The sequence below is a fragment of the Tiliqua scincoides genome, chromosome 3 (assembly GCF_035046505.1).
Source record: "Tiliqua scincoides isolate rTilSci1 chromosome 3, rTilSci1.hap2, whole genome shotgun sequence".
Taxonomy (NCBI): domain Eukaryota; kingdom Metazoa; phylum Chordata; class Lepidosauria; order Squamata; family Scincidae; genus Tiliqua; species Tiliqua scincoides.
The window spans coordinates 90,143,997-90,168,436 of NC_089823.1; the positions used below are offsets into that span (position 1 = coordinate 90,143,997).

Sequence of the window (24,440 nt, forward strand, 5' to 3'; positions counted from 1 at the left end):
CTGCAGACGCATGGAATGCCCGGATGTTGTTGTTCTTCTCCTCGCGGCGCAGGGAGATGACGTCGCGACCTGTAATTGGACGAGGCACGCCAGGTTTCTGTCCTGCTTGTAGAACGCCGGGCAGGCTTAAGATGGCTGGGCTGGGAGCGCTGCTGGGCAGGGTCGCCCGGGGAGGCTCCTCCTTGGTCTGGCAGGTGAGAGGAGCTGTGCGGGGGAGTCAGGAGCGGCTCCGCGTGGGCTTGGAGAGCCCTGGTCCTCCTCTGCTGCTTGCTTGGTGGTCTTGGGCAGCCTGGTTTGAGTGGCAGGGCTCAGTTCTGGGGTCTGTGGAACTCCTTGCTACAGGATGTGGTGATGGTGCCTAGCCTGGATGCCTTTAAAAAGGGGATTGGGTAGTTTTCTGGAGGAAAAGTCCATCATAGGCTATGAGCCACCATGGGTTTGTGCAGCCACTAAAATTGAGTGTTGGGCGAGTTAGGACAGCCAAAAAAAAAATTTATTTACCCAGCGTGTGATTGGTTTGTGGAACTCCCTGCCACAGGAAGTGGGGATGGCATCTTGCCTGGATGCCTTTAAGAGGGGATTGGACAAATTTCTGGAGAAAAAGTCCATCATGGGTTACAAGTCATGGTAGGAATGTGCAAGCTCCTGATTTCAGAAGTAGACTACCCCAGAAGGCCAGATGCAAGGGAAGGTGTTGTCTTGCTGTCTTGTGTGCTGCCTGAGGCATTTGGTGGGCCTCTGAGACATCAGAAGCTGGACTAGATGGGCCTTTGGCCTGATCCAGCAGGGCTCTTCATATGTTTTTTACCTCCTGGTTCTAGAAGTAGGCTTCCTCAGAAGGCCAGATATAACGGAGGGCACCAAGATGCAGGTCTCCTGTTGTTTTGTGTGCTCCCTGAGGCATTTGGTGGGCCACTGTGAGATACAGGAAGCTGAATTAGATAGGCCTTTGACCTGATCCAGCGAGGCTGTTCTTATGTTCTTAACAGTGATCCTCAGGGTGTGTGGAATGCATTTTCTTCATCTTTGGGTGACTGCAGCCCAGTTCCTTAATTCCTGAAGTTGAAGAAGGCCTTGTGATAGAGAGGATTCAACTTAAAACTGACTGCTGTCCTTGTGCCTCTCGTTTTTAAGATTTAACTGTAACTCTGGTCTGCCACTGTACAAATTCAGTAAGCATCTTCAGAATTCTTAGCTGCTTTACAACGCCCCCCCCCCCATTATTTACTTTGCCTTTTAGAGAATAAAAGAGTCAGTCTTAGGTACTGTTTTAGTCAGAGTATCGGATTAGGACCTGCTGCAATCCTAAACACATTTACTGCAGAATAACCCCATCAAATTCTGTGAAATGTTTGAGTAAACATACATAGGATCTCGTCGCTGGGTTCATTTCCCCACTCAGCCATGATTTTGCCTAGGTGGTGTTAGAAGCAATTCAGACGAGAATGATAGAAATCACACAAGGCTGATTGGCAGTAGCAATTTGAATCTTTACTGCAGTAAAGGGAGTGATCCAGACCACAATGTTAGTCAGGACCAGCAACAAAGCATATGATTTATAGCTTCCCCCCTCCCCCCCCCTTCACCACTGGCTGAGTTACTAAGAGGTTACATCCTTTCAGACTGCCTACAACACATAACTCCTTGATATGTTCCCCCACCCAACACATCTCATGTTCATGCAAAAGACCTAATTAGTTATGTAGGGTGTGTGATGACATATTCATTTGCTAATTAAGCATGCTTATTAAAGCTTGAATTTTTACTGTCCTTCACTATCTTGTTTGCTTTTGGGTCTAATTGGGAGGCATCTGAAGCACCTGGTTTTATCTAGTCTTGTCCTTCTCCCTACCCCTTAAATATACTTTCAGCATCTCTGAGTTATTATTTATGTAATAAATGTTTGCAATGCTAACTACACCTCTAAGATTAATACCAGGCTAGGTATTTTCCTGACTTAAGGTTACAAGTTCAGCTTCAAATCATGAACTCTCCCTCTCAGTGGCTTTGGACCAGGCACTATCTGCCAGCAACTTCCCTTACAGGATTGTTGTAAGAATAAATGTGGTGGGGAGAACATGGTGTGCACTACTCTGAGCTCTTTGGAGGAAATGAGGCAATGAAGTGAGCATTATTGCAGGGTCTTGGAATATTGGATATTTTTAAGGAAGTCTGTAATCCTGAATATGTTGGTATTAGTATTGGTGCCTGAAACATTTGAGTGCGCTGATGTTCTATTTTAAAAGTTTCTTCACTAAACACTTGACATACATATACAAGTTCAGTGTATAACTGAACTTGTAGCTAGCCCAATCAATGGTGAATCTGTTTTTGACAGGAATCTGTAAATTAAGGTTTTGAAGCATTATGTTGTCTCTCTCTATCTTTTTTCTTTCTCCAGAATCCTACAAGAAACAAAGTGGAACCAGTTACTTGGAGGACATGGTTTAGGCAGAGATTCACAAAAGCAAGAGTTCCTGAATCAGTAAGTCTTGTGTTGGAGTAGTTTCTTTTACTTTCACATTTTTGAATAGGTCTTAACCCAAGGTTAATACTTGGGTTATAAATGAAAATGTCCAGTATGTTTCAATATTTAAATTGACACAGGCAACCTGCTCTCTGTGTGTGTGTGTGTGTGTGTGTGTGTGTGTGTGTGTGTGTTAATGGTTTCAGTTCATTTGTTTGCTCTTTACAGTGCAATCCTATGCACTGTAAAGGGTCTCCAGCTATGGTGGTATCTGGGAGGCGTTGAATTGTCTACTGAGAACAGCTGTGTGATGTCTACTCTCTTAATTTGTTCAAATCCTGATTTGAAATTTGCCTTTGGCACTTTAGTCCTCCTCCTTTTCCGTGACTAAGGGTGCAATCCTAACCAGCACATAGGCTGGCCTAAGTCCTACGGGAGAGTCACAAACATGCTGTAAAGCACGTTTGCACCTCCATGGGAGGAAGCCACGTCGGTGCATCCAGAGGCACCAACACGCAGAGGGCGGCAGAAGCCTCCGTTGCGGCTTCCTCACTGCCGCTTGTGTCAGTGCACCCATGCCAACACAAGTGGCAACAGTAGGCGTGGGGGATGGGGAGGAGGCGGGAGGGGGCGTTTCTTGGTGGGGGAGGGCAGGTGATGGGCGGCCCCGGGGGCGGGGCTGGGACCCGGCAGTTATGCCAGATCCCATCCCCTGTCCCTGCAGAGAATGGAGCGGCTTCAAGCTGCTCCGCTCTCCTCGGACTTGCACCACCTCCAGAGGTGGCACAGGTGTGAGGAGACCCATTGGGGTGAGCAGCCCTTACCCAGGGGTAAGAGGAAGAGCTTTCCCTTGCCTCTGGCTGAGCCGCTACAGCCAACGAACCTGCGTTGGCTGCGGTGCAAGCCACCTGGCTTGCCTGCAGGTTTGGTTTGTGCCCTAAGCATGTGTAACGGAAACGTACACATTTCCTCCTCCCTTTTCCATTTCATTCCTCTTCCTCTGTTTCTTTTATATCTGTCTAGAGCAGGGGTGCTCACACTTTTTTGGCTCGAGAGCTACTTTGAAACCCAGCAAGGCCCGGAGATCTACCAGAGTTTTTTTTTACAATGTTTGCACCATCATAACATAGAACATTTATGTGTACAATGTATGTTGGTGTACCTTGAGCCCCACTGAGTATAACAGGACTTACTCCTGAGTAGACATGCCTAGGATTAGGCTGTGAGGCTGCAATCCTAGCCACACTTACCTGGGAGTAAGCCATTGAGTACAATGGGCCTTACTCCTGGCGTTTCCTCCCAGAGGCACCTGAAGGGGGGGTTGGCACTCCGTGATCTACTCATTTTGCTTCGCGATCTACCAGTAGATCGCGATCCACCAATTGAGCACCCTGGTCTAAAGTTTAACCCCTGGTGTAGGATCTTGTCCGCTCATTTGGTGTAAAGCAGGGGTGTCCAAAGTTTTTGGCAGGAGGGCCACATCATCTCTCTGACACTGTTGGGGGGGGGGCCTGGGAAAAAAGAATTAATTTACATTTAAAATTTAAATAAATTTACATATTTTTACATAAATGGGTATATTAAAGATGAACTTATATGAGTGTTCAACTTATATGAATGAAGGAAGGTCTTGCAATAGCTCACGGCCTATAAAAGGCCTTGCACAAAGCAAGGCTGGCCTTTCCTTTTCCACCGCTACTGCATCACAGACGTGAAACAGCAAGCAGTGGGGGGAGACCTCATCCCACAGCTAACGTGAGAGGTCAAACAGTTGACCTCACGCTGAGAGCAGTTGTGTTGGGCCAGTGTGGGCTCCAGCAAGTCTCCAGAGGGCCAGAGGCTCATTGGAGACTGGGGGTTCCCTGAGGGCCGCATTGGGAGTCCTCAAGAGCCGCAAATGGCCCCAGGGCCGGGGTTTGGGCACCCCTGGTGTAAAGCATTACATGGTGCTATGTACAGGTTGAGACGAATTATTCACATGGGTTCCGTTCCAAGCACTCACGTGGATGGCAAAAAATGCACTATAGCAAATCAATTTAAAAAACAAAGTTTATTTGCTCTGGTGATTTAAAAACAACCTTGCTGACCTTTTGACTCTAAGATAAGAGTCATTAAGAAGACAATCCATCAACCTCCAAGAGCTTAGAAAGCTTCACTCAGCCCCTCCCTTCACCAGTGCAAAGCAATCACCTTTCTTTCACATGCTCAGGGAGGAAGGGGCCCACTGGAGAGAGAAAGATTGACGGATTATCAGCCAGCTGCCCCCTCTCTCATTAAGGAGGCTGTTGTTAAAGGACTGTTCAGTTCTTAAAACTGATTTTAAAGGGATGCATTTTTCCCCTTCTCCATGGATCAGTACATTCCTTCTCATTTGCAGGGGCCATTTGAGTCAAATCCGTGTATAAAAATCCATGTGTAAATAGGCTGGAGCTGTATATTTAAAATGTTTATTCAAAATGTTTATTCTCTCTGTTCAGCAGCGCTTACTTCCAGGTAAGTATAAACGGAACTGCAGCCTAAATCTGCCACACATAACTACTGTAAACATCTGTTTTGAAATTAAAGTTGAATTTTAATTAGAGGACTAGTTTTGTATCTTTTGCAATCCGAAACCACTTCAGAATTGAAGTAGCTTTGTGATTTAGTAGTTTGCCTTAAAATGTATCTATCCGCTTCTTACCCACCCTGATATTTTTGCTTAAAGAAAAAAATCACATTTTTAATTATTGCAATTATGTCTTTAGTGGCCAGTAATGACAGGGTAATGTAAGCTTGTTTTCTTGAATTTTAGGTATTTCAACCGCAGCCTGGTGATCATGAAAAATATGGAGGAGATCCACAGCAGCCTCATAAACTGCATCTTGTCACCAGGATCAAAAGTGGGAGAAGGCGTCCTTATTGGGAAAAAGAATTGATCAAAGCTCTTGGATTGGAAAAGGTATCTAACCTATTGACTACTTTGTTTTTCCTTTTACCTTATTTCAGGAAAACATTTTTTTGTATGTTTAATACACATCCCAGTCTTATGCATATTGGTTCATAAATAAATCCCATTAAGTTAGCTAAATTACTCCCACTTAAATGTGTCCAGCATTGCATTTTAAAGTTACTTGCAAGCGAGATGGTTGTTTCAGAGATTGGGACGGGTGTATGAAGATGATTTAGGTATAGAATGAATTCTCTCAAGGAAGGGATTCACTGAGTCCAGTGGAGAACCTATTGCTACAGATGATAACTAGCTTCAGTTTAGTTTGAGCTCTGTAGCTTTGCTTTAAATGGAAACTTTTAGTTCCCTGGGTGAGGAAAGGGTGGCATTGTTCACTCTCGGGGATGGTTCCTCCCCTCAGGAGGCGGAGGCGGTTGTGGAGGCGAAGGCTCCCTCTGTGAAGTGTCCCTACTTCCTTCCAAACTGGCTTTGTCTTCCGAGGAGAACAGTCATTTCCCTGGTTGTACTGGAGCACAACCCCTTTAAAAAAAAGCCTGAATTTGGAAGAGGACAGGGAAGGGGAAAAACATTTAAAACTTGGTTATTTAAGGTAGACAAAATGAAGTGATTTTGCACATAATTAGGAATTAGTTTCTGTAAGAACTGGTGATGGTCACGTTTGGATGCCTTTTAATGGAGACTAGACATATTCATGGAGGACGTGTCTCTCACTGGCCATTAGCCTTGGTGCCTATGAGATGCTTCCAGGTTCAGCAGTAGTATTTCTCAGAATACCAGTTGCAGGGGAACAGTGGGGCAAGAGAAGTATGCCTTTCTCTCCTACTTGTGAGCTTTCCATCCAGCAGCAGCTGTTGGGCCACTGTGGGAAACAAGATGCTGAATTAGGTAGAATTTTGATCTGATCCAGCAGTGATCCAGTGTTTGTGTTTGGGGGGGGGGGCATGATCAGTACTGACTGGAGAGCCCAGGTCAACTAGGCGGGTAGACCTGGCTCCCACTTTAATTTATGGCCTCCATGGCCAAGGTTTGCTGGGCGGGTAGATCTGGGCTCCTGCATGGACTTGGAGCCCAGATCTACCAGCTGGGAAGACCTGGGCTCCTACTTGAACTTTGAGCTATTGGCTGGAATGGGAGCCAATGGGTACCAGTGCGGGTGGATCCAAGGGGGAGGCCATGGGTGCATGCCCCCTCAACTGTCTGCCAGCCCAGGAGAATGCCCACTGGGTAGGGTGCTGGCGAGATTGGCTGGAATGGGAGCCTAGGGCTACCCAGCCAGTAGATCTGGGCTCCAAGTCCTGGTGGGAGCCCAGTTCTATCCAGCCAGTGAACCAGGGTCCAGCCTGGATCTACTGGCTGGGTGTAATGGCTGAGGCCAGTACCTGCCCTCCACGATGAGAACTTGGGCCCAACTTGGGCAAAAACGGAAAGGACAGGCCCATCTCCTGCTATCTCTGCCGTGGGGAGGCATCTCTCTGCCTGGCTGATTATTGCCAGCTGTGGCCTTCGGCAGCAGCCTGGGAGTGCCACTCATTGGCGAATGATAGCTACGTCCAGACCAATTAGCACCCCGCACCCCTGATATAACCTCCCTATTCTAGCCCAATACTCTCACAACCCTCGAACTTCTCCATACCCCTGCACCATTCTACAAAATACGTAAATCTGTCTATTTTATTTTGTGCACTTTAATAAAAAGCTTCCTGCACTTAGCTTGGTGTACACCTTTCCTCCAATCTCTAAAAGAACGTACAGGCTGTGGGCTGGCCTGAAACACTGGGTAAGACCTAGGCTCCTATTCCTGCCAATATCGCTGGCACCCTGCCCAGTGGGCATTCTCCTGGTGCCCGATTTTGTCCCCCAGCCTGCTGGGCTGGCAGACAGTTGGGGGGGGCACGTACCCATGGCCTCCCCCTTGGATCCACCCCTGCTGGTAGCCTGAGACAGCAAACAGGGATGCATATTCACATGTGCATTGCAAGGCAGAAAGGAATTGTACTTTCAATTCTAAGTTGGGGATGCTTTGCATTTAAATATGTATCCCAATGCAGATGCAGGCCTGTATGCAGTGTATCTGACTGAGCAAGGAAACCTTTGCATTGTCCTTCTGTGGCTTCCCTTTACTGAACCGGGACACAGAAATTCAGCAGGGAACTTTACTATTTAGTAAATCACTTAGCAAATCTCAGTCAACACCTTTAAGAAAATGCAGTTTGGTCATGATGGACTAAGATGTTGACACATGCAAAAGATTTCATGAATTTTAATATAATGTTTAACTTTGCTGAAATCTATGCTGTGCTATAGGAATGTGGAGGATGAACCACAATGGTGCATGTTTATTTTTACTGTGTTTGCAGTTAACTGTTAATTCTTTCTGTGCGTTTTGGTCTTGAAGTGTTAGCTTTTATTGACTGTATTACTTAGCCATTTTTGTCATATTAAGAACAGCAAATTCACTGCAAATAGTCATTTTTTGAGAGGTATTATCAGTGCATGTGCTTGTTTTTCAAAATGAATCTCTTTTAATAAAATTTGTTTATCTACAGAGAAATGAGCCAAGAGTACACAAAAACATCCCTTCTGTGAATTCAAAACTCAAAGTCATTAAACATCTAATAAGGTTTGTAAATTTTTCTATTGTTTTACAGTAATAGCTTTTGTAGAACAATCTTCTAACACTTCTTTTTTTTCCCCTTCTGTGTAGAATAAAACCATTAAAGCTACCTCATGGAATTCCATCTGAGGAGGAAATGGCTGATACATACGTTAACACCAGCACAGGCGAACTAATAATTCGCCGTCATCTAAAACCTGTAGAACAGAAAACAATTGATTCTTCATAATGTGTAGTACATTTTTATACAATAAATGTTGTCTTAAAATGAAAGTTGTGCTCCAGTTTTGCTTACCCTTGGGTAGCTAATCTGCACATCCACCGGAGTAAATTTTCAAGTCTTGTTCAGTTGTTTAATCAAACATGACCACACTTAAAAATTAACATAACTATTTGAATTTGTGCATAATTCATGCATTTACAGCTCATTTATTGAGAGTAACACTTGCAACAGTAATTCTCACACTTTCAGCCTCTTGGGTGCCTTTTCCTTGCTGACTTGTCTACTGCAGAACCCCTTTGCCCTTCTGGAGCATATTGGAAGTTGCATAATTACATTCTCACAGAGGTCATTGGCTCACTGGACTCATTGTTGCTCTGTATTAATGAAGAATACATGCTCGGTCAACTCAGTACCTGTATTCTACTACAGGGAAAGATCAATAAGATCAATTGTTCTGGTCAATAAGCTGCCTTTTGGGGGAAGAGTGCGTTTTCTTTTAGGAATTAAAAGCTTCTGAAATACTCTAGAACGGTTTTCCTAATGTTAGAAATATGAAAAGTTGCCCACTCTCAGTTGATGAGTATGCTTCTTGAATGCTTTTTTGACATCAGCATACAATGAAATGCAAATTTAATAGATTAGTAAAACTTGTTGGAAAGTGTTATATAAATATTCTTAATAATTAGCATTTATATAGTGATTTTGGGTGTTCAAAGCAGAAAATATCACAGAAAAACTAAAAAGGTGGTTTGATATTGCTGTCCCTGTATTGCAATCGGGGGGGGGGGGGTGTCTAAGGCTCTGATAGTGTTGGCTTGCCCAAGGCCAAGCTAGTGAATTAATGATAGAGGCAGGATTTAAGCTAGGCATTTATTTTAGCCAGCATTCCACACTAACACATATTAAACTTTTTTAAAATTGTGACTATTACTAACATGTTGATGTGACTTAACTAGGTGTGCACCAGGTAAGCATGACATATACCAGTCTCGTGGTGTTCTGCCTGAGCTGATGGCAAGGAAGCCATGGACATTTAGGAAAAGGCCACACTTTAGTTTTTCAGAGTAACACACACAGCTCCGCTAGTTAGCTAGGTTACAAGTCTGGCCCTTTGGAAAATTCCTTTACCGGCCATGCTTCATCTGGTTAGCAAGTTTAAGCCATTTCTGCCCAACATTGCAGACATACAACAGGGATCAAGTGTACACCTGTGAGCTGGGCAGAAATGGGTTAAACCTAAAGAAGGCTACATCCTGGGAATCTTCTGTTTATCCTGGCAGGATAAACAAGATCATTAGTGATCACAAAGGAAGTACCTTAACCTTGGTGCCTCACCAAGGTTGTAAATTATATCAGGAGTTATCTGTTAACTGAGACACTGGAGTAATGATGGAGTTCCCTGCCCCATCCTCCCTGAAGTGACAACTAAGAAAGGGCACACTCTTGTATTGGGGATGGGCCGTTATGTCATTAAGAAATGGTCTTGATTAGCTCACCACACAATAACACAGGCCAACACACATTTTGCTTTCTTGAACATTACACTAATTCCTGAGTATATTTGGGGTGCCGATTCCAAAAATGGCATCCGTTTTGCCCTATCATGCCTAGTTTTGGATACACGACATAGCCTCTTTAGTGAATGGTTCAAGCAGCTTCCTCATGAGGAAGCTGCTTGAACCATTCACTAATGAGGCTATACTGTATCTCCAAAGTTAGACGTGATTCTGACCCTAGCTAGATTCTGACCCTCAATTTTGTAAACCTGTGTAATCTCTGTTCCCCTATGGGAATTTTGGCTATAAAAAATTGACTCACAGATCCCTCATGCTTCCTTCAGCCATCCCTTGAGTACTTGCTGGTGCTGTGTCAAGCATCCCTTCCCTCTGCCACCCAAGAACCATTGTGCCTGCCAGCACCCAGACCAGGCATTGGACCACTTTCTCCTTCCAGTCTTTTTCTCCACTTCCCCCAAGCATTTCTTGTGTAGCTACTCAGGCACTTGTTGAACCACCTGTCATGGAACTCTTCTTCTGTGAAAGCGATCTCTGGTCACTTGACATCCCTCCCTGGAATTAACTAAGGTGACTTATCCTTTGAGGTTTGCTTTTCAAACTCTCTGCATTTTTTCTTCACCTTTGAACCAAGAGGTTGCTGTGGCTTGGCAACCTAGTTCCATGATGCCTACAACAATACAAGTCTCATCCCAGCAAATAAGGAAGTTAATGTTGGCCTTTGGCACTCATGACTGTTGATACCCGCCTCCCCATCTTCTGTGTCTCATGCGCAGTAAAACCAATGAACTGTTTAGTGTTGTTCCTTTGTGTGTATTTCAAGTGTGTGTGCGCCAGAGTCCGGGACTCCATGTTTATCTCTTAGCATTTGAGAAGAAGGCTCAGAGATCAATATTTCCTTTTCAGACAGGCTCCATTAATGTTTGCAGCAACTGCTCAAACAGCTGGACTGCACAGTATTGTGTAAGAGGTTCCTGCTGGAGCACCTGCAGTGCTACAAGATAGGTTTAAAGAGAGTGCTTTCATGGCCTGCCTAGGGCTTGCTCCTTGCCTGTAACTCAGTTCAGGCTCCAGAAACCACAGATCAAGCCATGGTCTCATACTATGTCTGGAACTCCTGCTGCTTTCCCGCATCTCTTCTGCCCTTGTTTCTCCACTGCTGCACAACACCCAATTCTTCAGTCCCTGTTCCTGCTGAGTAATCTCTCTAATTTCCCTAAGACATTAACATTCTGCTCTCCCATCTTTCTTCCCTTATCATAATGCACCCTATTCTCCTTGTAAGAACTTCCTCTTCTGCCTAGAAACTGCTGAAGTTTAGGACCTTGCTGTGCAAGTCATATGTGTAAATACTGCATTTCATTGCATTTATCTTGTTGGTTCCCCTTCAGGGTTATTGTATGTTATTGTATTTTTATCCCCTCTACAAAACCTATGTACTATTGCACCTGTATTCACCTCCCTCCTCATTTCCCTTGAGAGTGTGTGTTATGAACATAAGAACAGCCCCACTGGATCAGGCCATAGGCCCATCGAGTCCAGCTTCCTGTATCTCACAGCGGCCCACCAAATGCCCCAGGGAGCACACCAGATAACAAGAGATCTCATTCTGGTGCCCTCCTTGCATCTGGCATTCTGACAGCCCATTTCTAAAATCAGGACGTTGCGCATACACATCATGGCTTGTAACCCATAATGGATTTTTCCTCCAGAAACTTGTCCAATCCCCTTTTAAAGGTGTCCAGGCAGACACCATCACCACATCCTGCGGCAAGGAGTTCCACAGACCGACCACACGCTGAGTAAAGAAATATTTTCTTCTGTCTGTCCTAACTCTCCCAACACTCAATTTGAGTGGATGTCCCCTGGTTTTGGTGTTACGTGAGAGTGTAAAGAGCATCTCCCTATCCACTCTGTCCATCCCCTGCATAATTTTGTATGTCTCAATCATGTCCCCCCTCAGGCGTCTCTTTTCTAGGCTGAAGAGGCCCAAACGCTGTAGCCTTTCCTCATAATCCAGAGGGCCAACCGCTTCTCTGGCGGGTTTTCTGCTGCTAACATATTTGAAGAAGCTTTTATTATTCCCCTTAATGTTGCTGACCATGCATTCCTCATAGTCTCGCTTGGCCTCCCATATCACCTTCTTACATTTCTTTTGCCATAGTTTATGTTCCTTTTTATTCTCCTCATTAGGGCAAGACTTCCATTTACGGAAGGAAGCTTCCTTGCCCTTTACGGCCTCTCTAACTTGGCTGGTTAGCCATGCGGGCACCCTCCTGGACTTAGTCGCGCCCTTCTTTCTTTGTGGTATACACCTCTGCTGGGCCTCTATTACTGTTGTTTTAAGCAGCCTCCATGCACTCTGGAGAGATTGGACTCTTTTTACCCTCCCTTTCAACCTCCTTCTAAACCAGCCTCCTCGTTTGAGGGAAGTTTGCCCGTCGGAAGTCAAGGGTTTTTGTGAGAGATTTGCCTGGTATTCTTCCCCCGACATGCACGTCGAAACGGATCGCAGCATGATCACTGTTCCCCAACGGCTCCATAACACTGACATCTCTAACCAGGTCCTGAGTACTGCACAATATTAAATCCAGAGTCACCTGTCCTCTGGTGGGCTCCATGACTAGCTGCTCTAAGGCACAGTCATTTAGCACGTCAAGGAATCGGGTCTCCTTTTCGTGACCAGAACACAAATTGACCCAGTCAATATGAGGATAATTGAAGTCCCCCATGATTACAACCCTGTCCCTCCTTGTCACCTCCCTGATCTGTATCCTCATTTCAAGGTCCCCTTCCAATTTCTGGTCTGGAGGACGATAGCACGCCCCCAGTATTACATCGCTGCACAAGCCTGGTAATTTAACCCACAGAGATTCTACGGTGGAGTCGAACCCGCCTTCAATCTCTACTTTGCTGGATTCTATCCCTTCCTTAACATAAATGGCCACCCCACCTCCAACATGCCCCTGCCTGTCCTCCCTGTAGAGTTTATAGCCCGGGATTGCAGTATCCCACTCATTCTCCGCATTCCACCAGGTTTCAGTTATGCCCACTATGTCAATGTTTTCCTTTGTCACCAGACATTCCAGTTCTCCCATCTTTGCTCGGAGACTTCAGGCATTTGCATAAAAGCATTTGTACATGGAATGCCCCAGGATGGGCTGCTTATTCGCTCCTTTGTCCCCACATCCTCTCACTGTGCCAAACTGTCTATCGCATCCCATCACACTACTATTCCCAATTTCTTCTCCTGCTCTGCCTTTGTCTTGTTGTTCTCTAACCTCCCCATCCTCGTCCCAGAGGGATGAGGAGTCCCAAACCGGTTGCCCCTCGGCTCCTGTCGGCTTTCCTCCAGGGATCAGTTTAAAAGCTGCTCTGCCACCTTTTTAATGTTATGCGCCAGCAGTCTGGTTCCATTCTGGTTCAAGTGGAGCCCGTCCCTCTTGTACAGGCCCCGCTTGTCCCAAAACGTTCCCCAGTGCCTAACGAATCTAAACCCCTCCTCCCTACACCACCGTCTCATCCGCGCAGTGAGACCCCTGATCTCCGCCTGCCTAGCTGGCCCTGCGCGTGAAACAGGTAGCACTTCAGAGAACACTACCTTTGAGGTCCTGGCTTTCAGCTTCCTTCCTAATAGCCTAAATTTGGCCTCCAGGACCTCCCGGCTACACTTGCCCACGTCGTTGGTGCCGACATGCACCACAGCCACTACCTCTCCCCCAGCACTGTCTACCAGCCTGTCTAGACGAGAAGTGATGTCCGCAACCTTCGCACCAGGCAGGCAAGTCACCATGCGGTCCTCACATCCGTCGCAAACCCCGCTCTCTATGTTTCTAATAATCGAATCCCCCACTACAAGAAGCCCCCGACCCCCCTCCCGCTGAGGAGTATCCTGAGTGCGTTCAGATATGGGCCTGTCCCCTGGAGAAAGGGTCCTCCCTAGGGGATTGTTTCTCTCCTCTCCAGGATGACAGCCTCGAGACTTCCCACCCGGGCAAGCTGAGGAGCTGCACGCCTGAGGTTGGGACGAAGCCAGATCGTCCCCGGAAGTCTCCCCATGGTCCTTCTCTGCTTGCCTCTGCTTCTCCAGGTCCGCCACCAAGGCTTCAAGGGAGCGGATGCGTTCCCTGAGACCCTGGAGCTCCTTGCACCGAGGACACACCCATGACTTATGCCCCAGAGGCAAATAGTCATACATGTGGCACTCAATGCAGAACACTGGATAGCCCCCACCCTGCTGCTGGCTGCCTGACTGCATAGCTTTTTTAATGTGTGTCTTAGAGAGTGCCTGGTAACACTAGCTTGAACTCAGAACTTTCAAGCAGTTTTCAAACTATGTCCACAGTTAATACCAATTCATACAAGATAGCTCATTAGTACTTACTCCAGTTTATGTATTAAGATTTAAAAAGAAACATACCATGATTATGATTTAAAAATTCAGGTCACTATGATATGGCCATTATGTATACAAATGTGTTTTATTTTTATTTTTTTAAGTTGGTCCATCTTTATTTAATCATCAAAGAAAAACCAATGACTGATGGATGATATATAAAAAGAAGTATGGATAATGAAGTTTCTACTGCACTTTTGTGCTAAACTACTATTTGACTATCTTCAACATTAGTAACCATGTTTCTTGTAAAATTTGGCTCTTGCAACAACATCATTGGCATAATCATTCTTTGTTGTGCCTATATCCATTCTTTCGTAGGTCTGGACGTTTTTGGTTCCTATGTTGTAGGCTGCAATTCCACCTAGAGTTTTTAAACAGGTTCAGAACAAAAGAAAAACTCACTTTTTAAAACTGTACTTGTTTAGTGTGAATCTCTCCTCCTGTTAAAATAAATTACAGTTTGAATCGGAATTTAAGATTCTCCCTGATATGGCGAAAGTTGTACAATTTGATTCTTCACAGGTATCAGAGAGCGCAGATTCTGTGGCCCATGGGATAGGACGGGCCACTAAATAATCTGAAATGGTTACATGGAGAACGGGTGGTTGCCTGTGTGTTTTCTGCTCTCCAGCCTGCTGCTCTGTTGGGTGCTCCAATCTTCTTCCAGTTTTCTGAGAGCTAGTCTGAAGAGGGCAGCAGTAGTCCCCTTCTTCCTCCAGTGCTTCTGGAGGGATGGGGGAAGGAGAAAATTGTTTCTTCAATTGCAACTGCAATTGCAGCACTGCAGTTGCAGAACATTGCAATTGGTGGTGCAATTGAAAATTGCCACTGCAATTATTTCTCCTTCATCCACCTTGGTGAGAGACAATTTGGAGCTTGCCCTGCTTTCCTTCCATTACTTAGCAGAATCTTGGATGGAGGCTGTACGCTATGTTCCTGGCAAGTAAAAGGAAGGGGGTGGGGTGCCTCTCTCCCTGTCTGAGGGGGATATTTTTTTGCCCCATCCACTTGCTCACCTTAACTATGGGGGGCACATGCAGGGGTGGCAAAATTGGGGCAGGGGTCTCCAAACTTTTTTGTACAAGGACCATATTGTATATCTGATATTTTGTTGAGGGCTGGAAAATAAATCAAGAATACATGCAGAAACAATGTGCTGAGAGTTTGATTGAATGCAATAAGTTGGTGGGGGTAGAAGGAGGAGGGAAACTGAGGGCAAAATTGACTTGCGCAGGAAGAGGGGGGAATAGATTTTGAAAGATTGAAAAAGCATTGGCTTTTTACTGCATTCAGCCACTAGAGGAGCTGAATGAAATGGAATGAAATTATTCCATTCCGTTCCATTTGTCAGCTCTAGTAGCTGAATGCAATAAATACAGATGCTATAACACTAGAGGCGCTGAGTGTAATGCAATATAATCAGTGACATCGCTAGCGGGTTGTGGGGGGTGAGGGCTGCACCGGGTGACACACCAGGGAGAGGTGACGCACTAAAATTGCGGCTTTAGGAGCCACCCTGTTGTGCCATACACCGTTAGATGTGGAATTCCTGGCGGAATGCAATGCAAGAAAAAGAATTGAAATCACTCCTTTCCTTCAAAAGTTATGGCCGAAAAAATGAATTGATCCCTATGGAAAGTGAAAGTGAGCCGTATCATGTGTTTACTTGTGAGTAGGTGTACTTGCCATAGTCCATCGGAAAGGGCAAGCTGAGAGGAATCCAACGACACCAGAATGGTCCTGATCCAATGAATGCAGCCCCCCAGAAACACCCAAGAAGGCGGTCCCAGCCCTCCCAGCTATGAGTCTATTGAGCCCGAAACAAAGCCACGTGGCTGCATTCACTCGACGAATGAGTGAATTCTTGTGCATTCACAAGACGAACTTGCCTTAGTCCATCAGAAAGGGCAGGCTGAGAGGACTCCAAGGACATCAGAATGGTCCTGATCCAATGAATGTAGCCCGCAAAAGCACCTGAGAAGGAGGTCCTTCCCTCCCAGCTGCGAGTCTATGGAAAGCGAAGCAGCCTCAAGGTTGTGTTTACTCGCAAGTAAGCAGATGTGCCTTGGCTCATGGTCAAGTCGGGCAGAGGGGAATGCAAGGCTAGCAGCACAGTCCCAATCTGATGAAAGTGGAGCTAAACAAATGCTCCAGAAGGCAGCCCCCCCCCCCAAAAAAAAGGACAAAAAAAGAGGCTTGAACTGGTAAGGGGAATGTTTTCTATTTTGCACTTGTAAAGGCAGGTGGGTCTTTATCTTGATATGCCTGAAACAGAAGAACTTTAAACTGGGCACTGGGGAGGGCTGGAAATCTCACTGATTCTTTCTGGGGGGTTGTTATTGCAGGCAGACTACAGAGTAAGCTCTGTTGACCACTATGGGACTTACTTCTGAGTAGACATGCATAGGCTTGAGCTCACAGGCTGCAATTCTACCCACACTTTCCTGAGAGTAAGCCCCATTGATCATTATGGGACTTACTTCAGAGTAGATTCAGTTGGTGGAACAGGACTGGCTCCCCCTTATTTATTTATTTCTTTTAATGTAATTATTTATAATTATTTATTTTAATTTGCTTGATGATGTCACTTCTGCCCATGACATCACGTCCAATGGGTCCTGGACAGATTGTCATTCTAAAAAGTGGGTCCAAGTGCTAAAAGTTTGAGAACTGCTGCAATAAGGTGTTAGTAAGTTGACATGGGGTTTGAGTGTGAGACTCTACAAGTTTTCAAAATCACTAAAATCAGAATTTGGAGGAATAATACCATCATGTTATATATCAATCAATGCAGAATGCAATGAAACAAACCACACTGAAATATCTGTGTTCTAACAAAAGGTACAGCCAAAAAACCAGTGGGGGTGGGGCGATGGTACATCACCACACCCACCACCTGGGGCGTTGCCCCGCCCACTGCATGGTGTGACACACAGCACCAGGTGACATGAATCCTAGTGACGCCACTGAATATAATGGAATAATTTCATTCTGTTGCATCACATTCAGCACCTCTAGTGGCTGAATGTGGTATAAACCCATTCTGGGAGCCCTGGAAGTGCATCCTTTGCCTATTTTTAGTCCTGGATAAAATCCTTTGGAGACTGAATTTGTCCACTGGGCTGGGGTTTGGAGACTCCTGGTTTGGGGGATTCAGGTGTGCAAGGGCATGGGCTACCACTGCTCTGGGATGAGAGGATTCCCCTGACCTGCTATGGAAGAAGGAATCCCCCTCTCTACCCAGTCTTGCCTTCTTGCCACAAATTTCTTTTCAGCCCCAACTTACGCAAAGTATTAGAGTCCTACCTTTGAGTTGTTGTTCCATAGTCCATTGCGGGAATTTATTTTGGATATCTTTTATATTCTTTAATAGAATTTGAGTGGCCTGAATCATGTGTTCTTCACTATCCCATTTGCCAACTGGTGTATGGAATCTCTTATCAACCTAGAAGAAACATTAAAGCAATGCAGTAATTCTGTAGTAGAGGGTTCCATTTTACACAGTACCATCAATGTGCAGCTGCTTTGCATAGTAATAATGAGCAAAGAAATCTCAATTCCAAAGAAACTGGAAAATGAAAGAAGATGAGAAGGGAGAGGCAAGTGTAATAAGGGGTGAATGTGAACAAATGAAATTATGAGGCATTATTTAGTTTGGGATTAAGTACTTGTAAAGTCTCCTTATAAATCCAGGGCAAAGTATCAGGATCTGAGATTGCTTTTTAGGCCTTCTACTTTTAGGCATTTTCATCAATAAAATAATACTTTTACCTGCATCAAACCAAATCCATTTCCTCTGTCGCCCAAGCCATCCTTCAGGGTCTTTCCAGCATGAGATTCTCGAGAGATTATAGCAGCAATCACAGCTGCATCCATACCTGTTTCTTTACTGACTTGCTCAATACTTGCTTTGTATTTCTCCAGATTCTTTAGGTCTCTTTCTGCAATAATTTCAGAAGCTGCAACCCCTTTTTGGGAATAAAAAAAAGTAAATGCAGTTTTTAAATGCATTTGAAGCGCATTTTAAAAGTGCATTTAAATGATATATGGTTGAGCTGGCATTTAGAGCTGAACAAGAGAGCCCCTATCTAGTATATGGTGAGCAGTTTCAAACAAGAAAGGCCATCTGTTTCCCTCCCCCCCCACCCCCCCCAAAATCAAAGTTGGTTTTCTGGGGCTTGGATGAGCAATGTCATGTAACTTAGCACCTGCACTAGGAAACCTGCTTCCATGGGTGGACATTTTCATGCGGGATTGACGGTATCTAGCTAGAGTACAGGGAAGTTTAAAAATATACCAGTGCAGTATAGATGTGCTCCAGTAAATACAGTGTGCCTTCATGTAGTGACATCTGCTGCATGAGAGCGGTTCACTTCCTGATATATGACTGAGCACTGACTCTCACCACACACTCTTACAACTTCACTTGGATTCAGAATAATCACCATCTAATTCCATGCTAATGATTACTAATGTATGTTAAGAGTGTCAAATTAACAAGTACTGAAAAGGTAGAAAAAAGTAGTGTTTGCCTTCAGCAAGGGAAACAATATAAGAGTCAAAGAAGTAGTGAGCAAAATTCCTTTGCTACTTTGGAGGGCCTTCCTGTTGGGACAAATGGGCCTAGACTGGACAATCATGCAAGTGGTCTTCTGATGAACCCAATGATGTAATAGAGTGTGAGGTCCAGAAAATCTTCTTAGACTGAGGTGATGGAGAATTCTTACTTATTGTTACCCCCACTATACAAGATGGCATTGGTAAAAATCTACTTTGTTATCAGTTGAAATGTTTTCTCAATTGCTGCAGCAGCAGCAAATGTGTGGCTCTGTCATGCCTGTGTTCTTTGTGGTCAGAAGTTGGATGAATTTGTTGGTACTAAACACAAAGGCATCAACAGGGCAATGGGTTATGTGACAGCAGTTCTGTATGATGAATCTAGTATACAGAGTGGCCATAAATATGTCCAAACAAAACTACTTTGTTTTTAATATGCCTCATACAAAACTTGTGGAACTGCCCTTTAGATCAAGGTTTTCTCTAAAGCTGTAATTTTTATTATCTTAACAGATAACAATTGCATAGCACTGATTAAATAACAAAACTATCATGCACAACCATGAAGAAAAGTAATCATCTTACCACCAGCACTCAGGCCTTCTTGTTTCGCTGTTTCAAGAGACGCTCCAGTGGTATCAACATGCATTATGTTACCAGAAGAGGCAGAAAAGGCTGACAAAGATAAATAAAATTACCCAGTGTGTAGCAGTGATTCTTTGGGAGCAACCAAAACCCAAGGGTCAGGTTGCTGGATTTAGGTGCAAGCGCAGAAGCAAATGAATGGTCAGACAGAAAATCAAGAGACAACAGACAGATTGAGGGTTGAGAATGCAGAGAGAGACAAGCCGCTCGAATGAGCTTTCTCACTGCCTTTTATTGAACATTGCAACATCAGTTACATTCTGTTCCTAGATAGTGTGCCACATTAGAATCTCATACAGGGGTGAGAACAATGGGTGCTTCTTCACAGAGTGCTGCATCAGCTATTGTCACACTTCAGCCTGAGAACTAGCACCCCCTTCGGTGTGCCGTAACGGGGGGAGATTTGCCTGCATTGCCATGTCATCAAGGCTTTCTGTGTGCTTCTGCTTAAGCACTTAAAAATACCACACCAGTGAAGGTAGATAATAAAAGATCAGAAGCATATTTTGTTTTATCTGCTGTTAGCAATAATGTGAACAGTGGCTCAGAAAGTGTAGCTGAGAGGGGTCACAGGTCCAGAAGGGACTCTTCTGAGGGCAGCAATTCCGCCCCCACCGCAGCAATCCATGGTCCTGCCCCTTCACATGCAGCTGAGCTGCTCAGAGCAAGGCCACAGCAGAAGCGGCCAACCTCACTCCAACTGGTGTGCGACCATGCAAGGAATGACTGCAGGGGTGGGGCGGTTTCTCCTGCACACCCCCACAGCCTTTATTGGCACAGTCAGTCACAGTGAAGTTGGATGCTTCTAAAGAAGCACCCATCTTTGCTCTGACCATGCCAGAAAGAATTACTTTTCAGTCAGAGTGGACTCCAAGCTGACTGGTGTGCCCTGGGGTGGCACATGGTCAGCTAGGCAGCTGTGGCCCTGGTCTTGCACTGAGAACACAGAATCTGTCAGTGCAAGGCCCAGATAGGATTGTGCTGTTAGTCCCGTTTAACACAATAGGACCTATGAGCAGTGGCGTAGCTAACGAGGGGCGATGGGTAGTTTGCCCTAGATACCATCCTTGGGGGATGACATCACAAATGACCAAAATAGCTACAATCACAGTGGTTAGGAATGATACCATAATGCTATATATTGTTGGATGTGGAATTTACAGCAGAATGGAACGAAAAAGGTTATGGCCCCAAAACCAGAAAAACAAAAGTGCATGAAGCCCTATGGAAAGTGAAAGTGGGCCATATCACGTGTTTAGTCGTGAGTAGGCAAACTTACCTTAGTCTGTCAGAAAGGGCAGACTGAGAGGAATCCGACACCAGAATGGCCCTGATCTGATGAATGTAGTCCCCAAAACCATCCAAGAAGAAAGTCCCTTCCTTTCAAGCTGCGAATGTATTGAGCCAGCCAGAATGTATTGTATTGAGAAAGCGAAACTGAGCCACACATTTGTGTTTACTCGCAAGTAAGCAGATGTGCCTTGGCTCATGGTCAAGTCGGGCAGAGGGGAATGCAAGGCTAGCAGCACAGTCCCAATCTGATGAAAGTGGAGCTAAACAAATGCTCCAGAAGGCAGCTTCCACCCTTCCCCATGGAAAGAATAAAACAAAGGCTTGAGCTGGTAAGGTCAATTTTTTTTTCTCTTTTAGACTTGTAAAGTGAGGTGGGTCCTGATACTGAGGTGGTTTAAATAAAATAACTTACATTGAACTGGTCACAGGGTAGGGCTGAAAATCTCACTGTTTTGTGGGGAGGGGGTGTTATTGCATGCAGGCTACAGCAAAAATTCACTTGGTGCAACAGGGCTGGCTTCCCCTTATTTAATTTTCTTACCTTTATTATTAATCATTTAGACTGCAATCCTAACCACACTTTCCTGAGAGTAAGCCCCATGGAACAAAATAGGACTTACTTCCAAGTAAACCGAGTTAGAATTGTGTCCTCAACATCATGGCTATTACTATCTCAGAGCCCAATCCTGTGGTCCACAGCCCGGCTCTGTGCTGCGAATCACAGTCGCAAACGTGCCATAAGGCACATTTGCGGGGCTCACCGCCGGGCTCCTGCCGTAGCTGTGCTAGCGCGCGTTGGTCACCTGGGTTCCACGGCTCAGCAGTCTCCCGGACTGCTGGGCTGCGAAACAGGAGGCGGGGGCGTGGCTGGGGGCATGGGGGAAGCGTTCCAGGGAGGTGGGAGGCTGACGGGGGCGGGCAGAAGGCGTCCCAGGGGGCGGGTGGGAGGCATGTTGGGGGGAGGGAGAGAGACAGATCCACGGAGCTGTGCTCTGCAGGATCCAGGGCGCTCGTGCAGAGCTGCACGCCCTCCACGAGTGCCTTTACTTTACTGCACTTGAAATATCACAGAAGAATGAAATCACAACATTTGGTGAATACAGTAGTCTATTTATAATTTACTACTGTTCCCCACCCCACCTTCCCCAGCTGACTACAGCAAATTATTATACATTCATTTCAAAACCAAATGTCCAAAGCTGCTTGTTACCCAGCTAATAGGGAGATGGGCTTCTTATTAGTTGTTGTTGGCAACCTTCAGTCTCGAAAGACTATGGTATCGCGCTCTGAAAGGTGGTTCTGGAACAGCGTCTAGTGTGGCTGAAAAGGCCGATTCGGGAGTGACAATCCCTTCCACACTGGGAGCAAGTGCAGTCTGTCCCTGGTCTGTCTCCCTGGCTATGGGCCTTCCTTCTTTGCCTCTTAGCCTCAGACTGTTGGCCAAGTGTCTCTTCAAACTGGGAAAGGCCATGTTGCACAGCCTGCCTCCAAGCGGGCCGCTCAGAGGCCAGGGTTTCCCACTTGTTGAGGTCCACTCCTAAGGCCTTCAGATCCCTCTTGCAGAGAAAGATGAATGTAAGATAAATACCTGCCATAATTGCTGATGTGTCTGGTCTCTTGCAGTTGTAGAACTATTAAAAAAAGGAACTAATTACTTTCACTTCTAAAACTTTGCTTCCTTCCTGGCTGCCTGATGACTCACTTGCTAATGTTTATATAGGAAGTTGACAAGCTGTGCAATCCAGTACTGTGGCCAGTCTTTCCTTGCTTCCTTACCATATTTCTAGGTGGGGTTCCAAATAAAGGACTGCAAAATCATAAACCTTGTTACCAAACAAAAAGCTTCTATAACCTTCTGCCTAAGTCCAAGTACAGAAACCTCTCATTTTGCATGGGTTTGATTTGCATGTTTTTGAAATAACGCTCTTGTTCAATTAATATCAGAATCTAATTTACACAGGAATATTTTTGAAACATCTCACACTCCCTCAGCCTAGTTCCATGCTGCATGTGTGACCACGTTCACAGAACTTTCACTTGCCACTTTCTCAATTTTCTTACACAGCGTCTTTGCTTTCCTCATTACTTTTTCAGCCATCAACATCTGTAGCCACTTCTCATAGTTTTATTCCTCAGCCTCAACCCTCCTCAACCCAGTAGTTTTCCCCCTCAACCCTCTCCCTACACCAGCAGTTCCCAAACTCCTCGAGTTTCCAAACTCCTCCCTGCACCCCTCCAGAGGCGGTATTGTGATTTGTAAGGTAAGAAACCCCCGGGCAATCCTGGGGATTGCAGTGCTGCCTTTGCCCCTCCCCCACAACAACTTATCCCAGTTTCCATATTGTTGCTAAAAATTAACCTCTCAAGCAGTGATATGGCCCTGAAGTGGCTTTCTGAAGCAAATACTTAAAATTTGTATAGTGCTTTCTGACTGGGTAAAGCACTTTATATGCATTATATTTATTTACAATAATTATGTCATTAGAGGCCCCAATCCTATCCAACTTTCCAGTGCTGTCATAATCATGACAACGAGTTTGGGGAAGGGTTATTTATTAGTAGTGCCATTGGGAGATATGAGCCCCCTGCTGGGGGGGCTGGTGTGCCTTGTAAATTGTCAAAAAACTGATGGTGTGCCTTGACAGTTTTAGTGTCTTGTCAGTGTGCCATGAGATGATAAAGGTTGAAAATCACTGATTAAGGTTCTCTTCAGTAAATAACAGCTGGATCAGCACGCTCACAGATACTGACTGCAGAAGTAGTGGACTTTAATGTAGTAGTGGGTACAGTAGTGGGTAAGAGGCACTCTTTCAAGTGGGTGCTCCTCTTTTAAGCAGGGGGAGAGTAAACTGGCCCACTTCACCCCAGCAGTGTCTTTTCTAGTGGCTGTCTGCTGGTGTTCTTTTGCATCTTTTTAGATTGTGAGCCCTTTTGGGATAGGGAGCCATTACTTATTTGATTTTTCTTTGTAAACCGCTTTGTGGACTTTTAGTTGAAAAGCGGTATATAAATACTGATAATAATAATAATAATAATAATAATAATAATAATAATAATAATAATAATAATAATAATCCTACCCCCCACCACATTCCTCATCCAGATGTGGACCCTGCTCAGCTGTTATTTTCCCTGGGGGGAAAAAAACCTCAAGGGGAGTTTTCTTCCAGGGTCAATAGCAGCTGCGGTGGGTACTCAATTAGACTATGGTGCAGCAATTTTCAGCCACTCTGTCACAGCACAAGGTATAGTCTTCAGGTGTGTCACAGAAGTTTGGAGGAGGGTCATTTATTAGTAGGACCATTGGAGGAAGTGATCCCCCTGCCAGCAGTTGTATTGGAATCTGGTGAAGATCTGGCGAGAAGGTAGATGTGGTATCAGCAGTGGCCCCTTTAAGGGTAAGGCCTGGGCATCCAGCAGCGTGTGCTGCACAGCTGCAGCCACTTGAAGGCAATAGGGTCCTCAGGGATATAAGGAGCAATTGAGGCAGGAAAGTTTGTGGGTTGTAGAAAGAGTGTAGGTTGGAGAGGAGACAGACAGACAGACAGACAGACGGACGGACGGACGGACGGATGGACGGACGGACGGACGAATCTGACCTTGGACTGTGACTTGGCTTATTGACTTTGGACTCTGCCCTGGATACTCTGACTGCTTTGACTGACTGACATCTGACCTCGGACTGTGACTTCGTTTATTGGCTCTGGACTCTGATTTGGCAACTTTAACTGATTGGACTGACTGGCTTGGAATCTGTGGACTGGGACTTGATTCTGACTTT

The 24,440-nt window shown here is 45.3% G+C and overlaps 2 protein-coding genes across 2 annotated transcripts; one reads left to right on the top strand and one right to left on the bottom strand.

The window, feature by feature from the left end:
* The first annotated feature begins 8 nt into the window (after positions 1 to 8).
* On the top strand, positions 9 to 8,301 carry MRPL30 (mitochondrial ribosomal protein L30). The gene is made up of 5 exons (XM_066619711.1): positions 9 to 194; positions 2,402 to 2,485; positions 5,259 to 5,405; positions 7,961 to 8,034; positions 8,119 to 8,301. The coding sequence occupies exons 1-5, from the start codon at positions 24 to 26 to the stop codon at positions 8,255 to 8,257; spliced, it is 615 nt and encodes a 204-aa protein (XP_066475808.1). The 5' UTR covers positions 9 to 23; the 3' UTR covers positions 8,258 to 8,301.
* A 5,933-nt stretch (positions 8,302 to 14,234) lies between these two features.
* LOC136645591 (lysozyme g-like) lies at positions 14,235 to 22,323 on the bottom strand. Its single transcript, XM_066621899.1, has 5 exons — positions 22,248 to 22,323; positions 19,307 to 19,396; positions 17,936 to 18,132; positions 17,471 to 17,609; positions 14,235 to 14,525 (listed from the first exon to the last, which is right to left on the bottom strand). The coding sequence occupies exons 1-5, from the start codon at positions 22,252 to 22,254 to the stop codon at positions 14,392 to 14,394; spliced, it is 567 nt and encodes a 188-aa protein (XP_066477996.1). The 5' UTR covers positions 22,255 to 22,323; the 3' UTR covers positions 14,235 to 14,391.
* Positions 22,324 to 24,440: the final 2,117 nt, after the last annotated feature.

Excerpts from the sequence above, each read along its gene's own strand:
- MRPL30 (XM_066619711.1), top strand. The coding sequence starts at position 24 with ATGTTGTTGTTCTTCTCCTCGCGGCGCAGGGAGATGACGTCGCGACCT. Across the intron at positions 195-2,401 it reads GCTCCTCCTTGGTCTGGCAG|AATCCTACAAGAAACAAAGT; the intron begins GTGAGAGGAGCT and ends TTCTTTCTCCAG. Across the intron at positions 5,406-7,960 it reads AAGCTCTTGGATTGGAAAAG|AGAAATGAGCCAAGAGTACA; the intron begins GTATCTAACCTA and ends GTTTATCTACAG.
- LOC136645591 (XM_066621899.1), bottom strand. Across the intron at positions 18,133-19,306 it reads AGAAGGCCTGAGTGCTGGTG|GGGTTGCAGCTTCTGAAATT; the intron begins GTAAGATGATTA and ends ATTCCCAAAAAG. Across the intron at positions 14,526-17,470 it reads TATGGAACAACAACTCAAAG|GTGGAATTGCAGCCTACAAC; the intron begins GTAGGACTCTAA and ends TAAAAACTCTAG.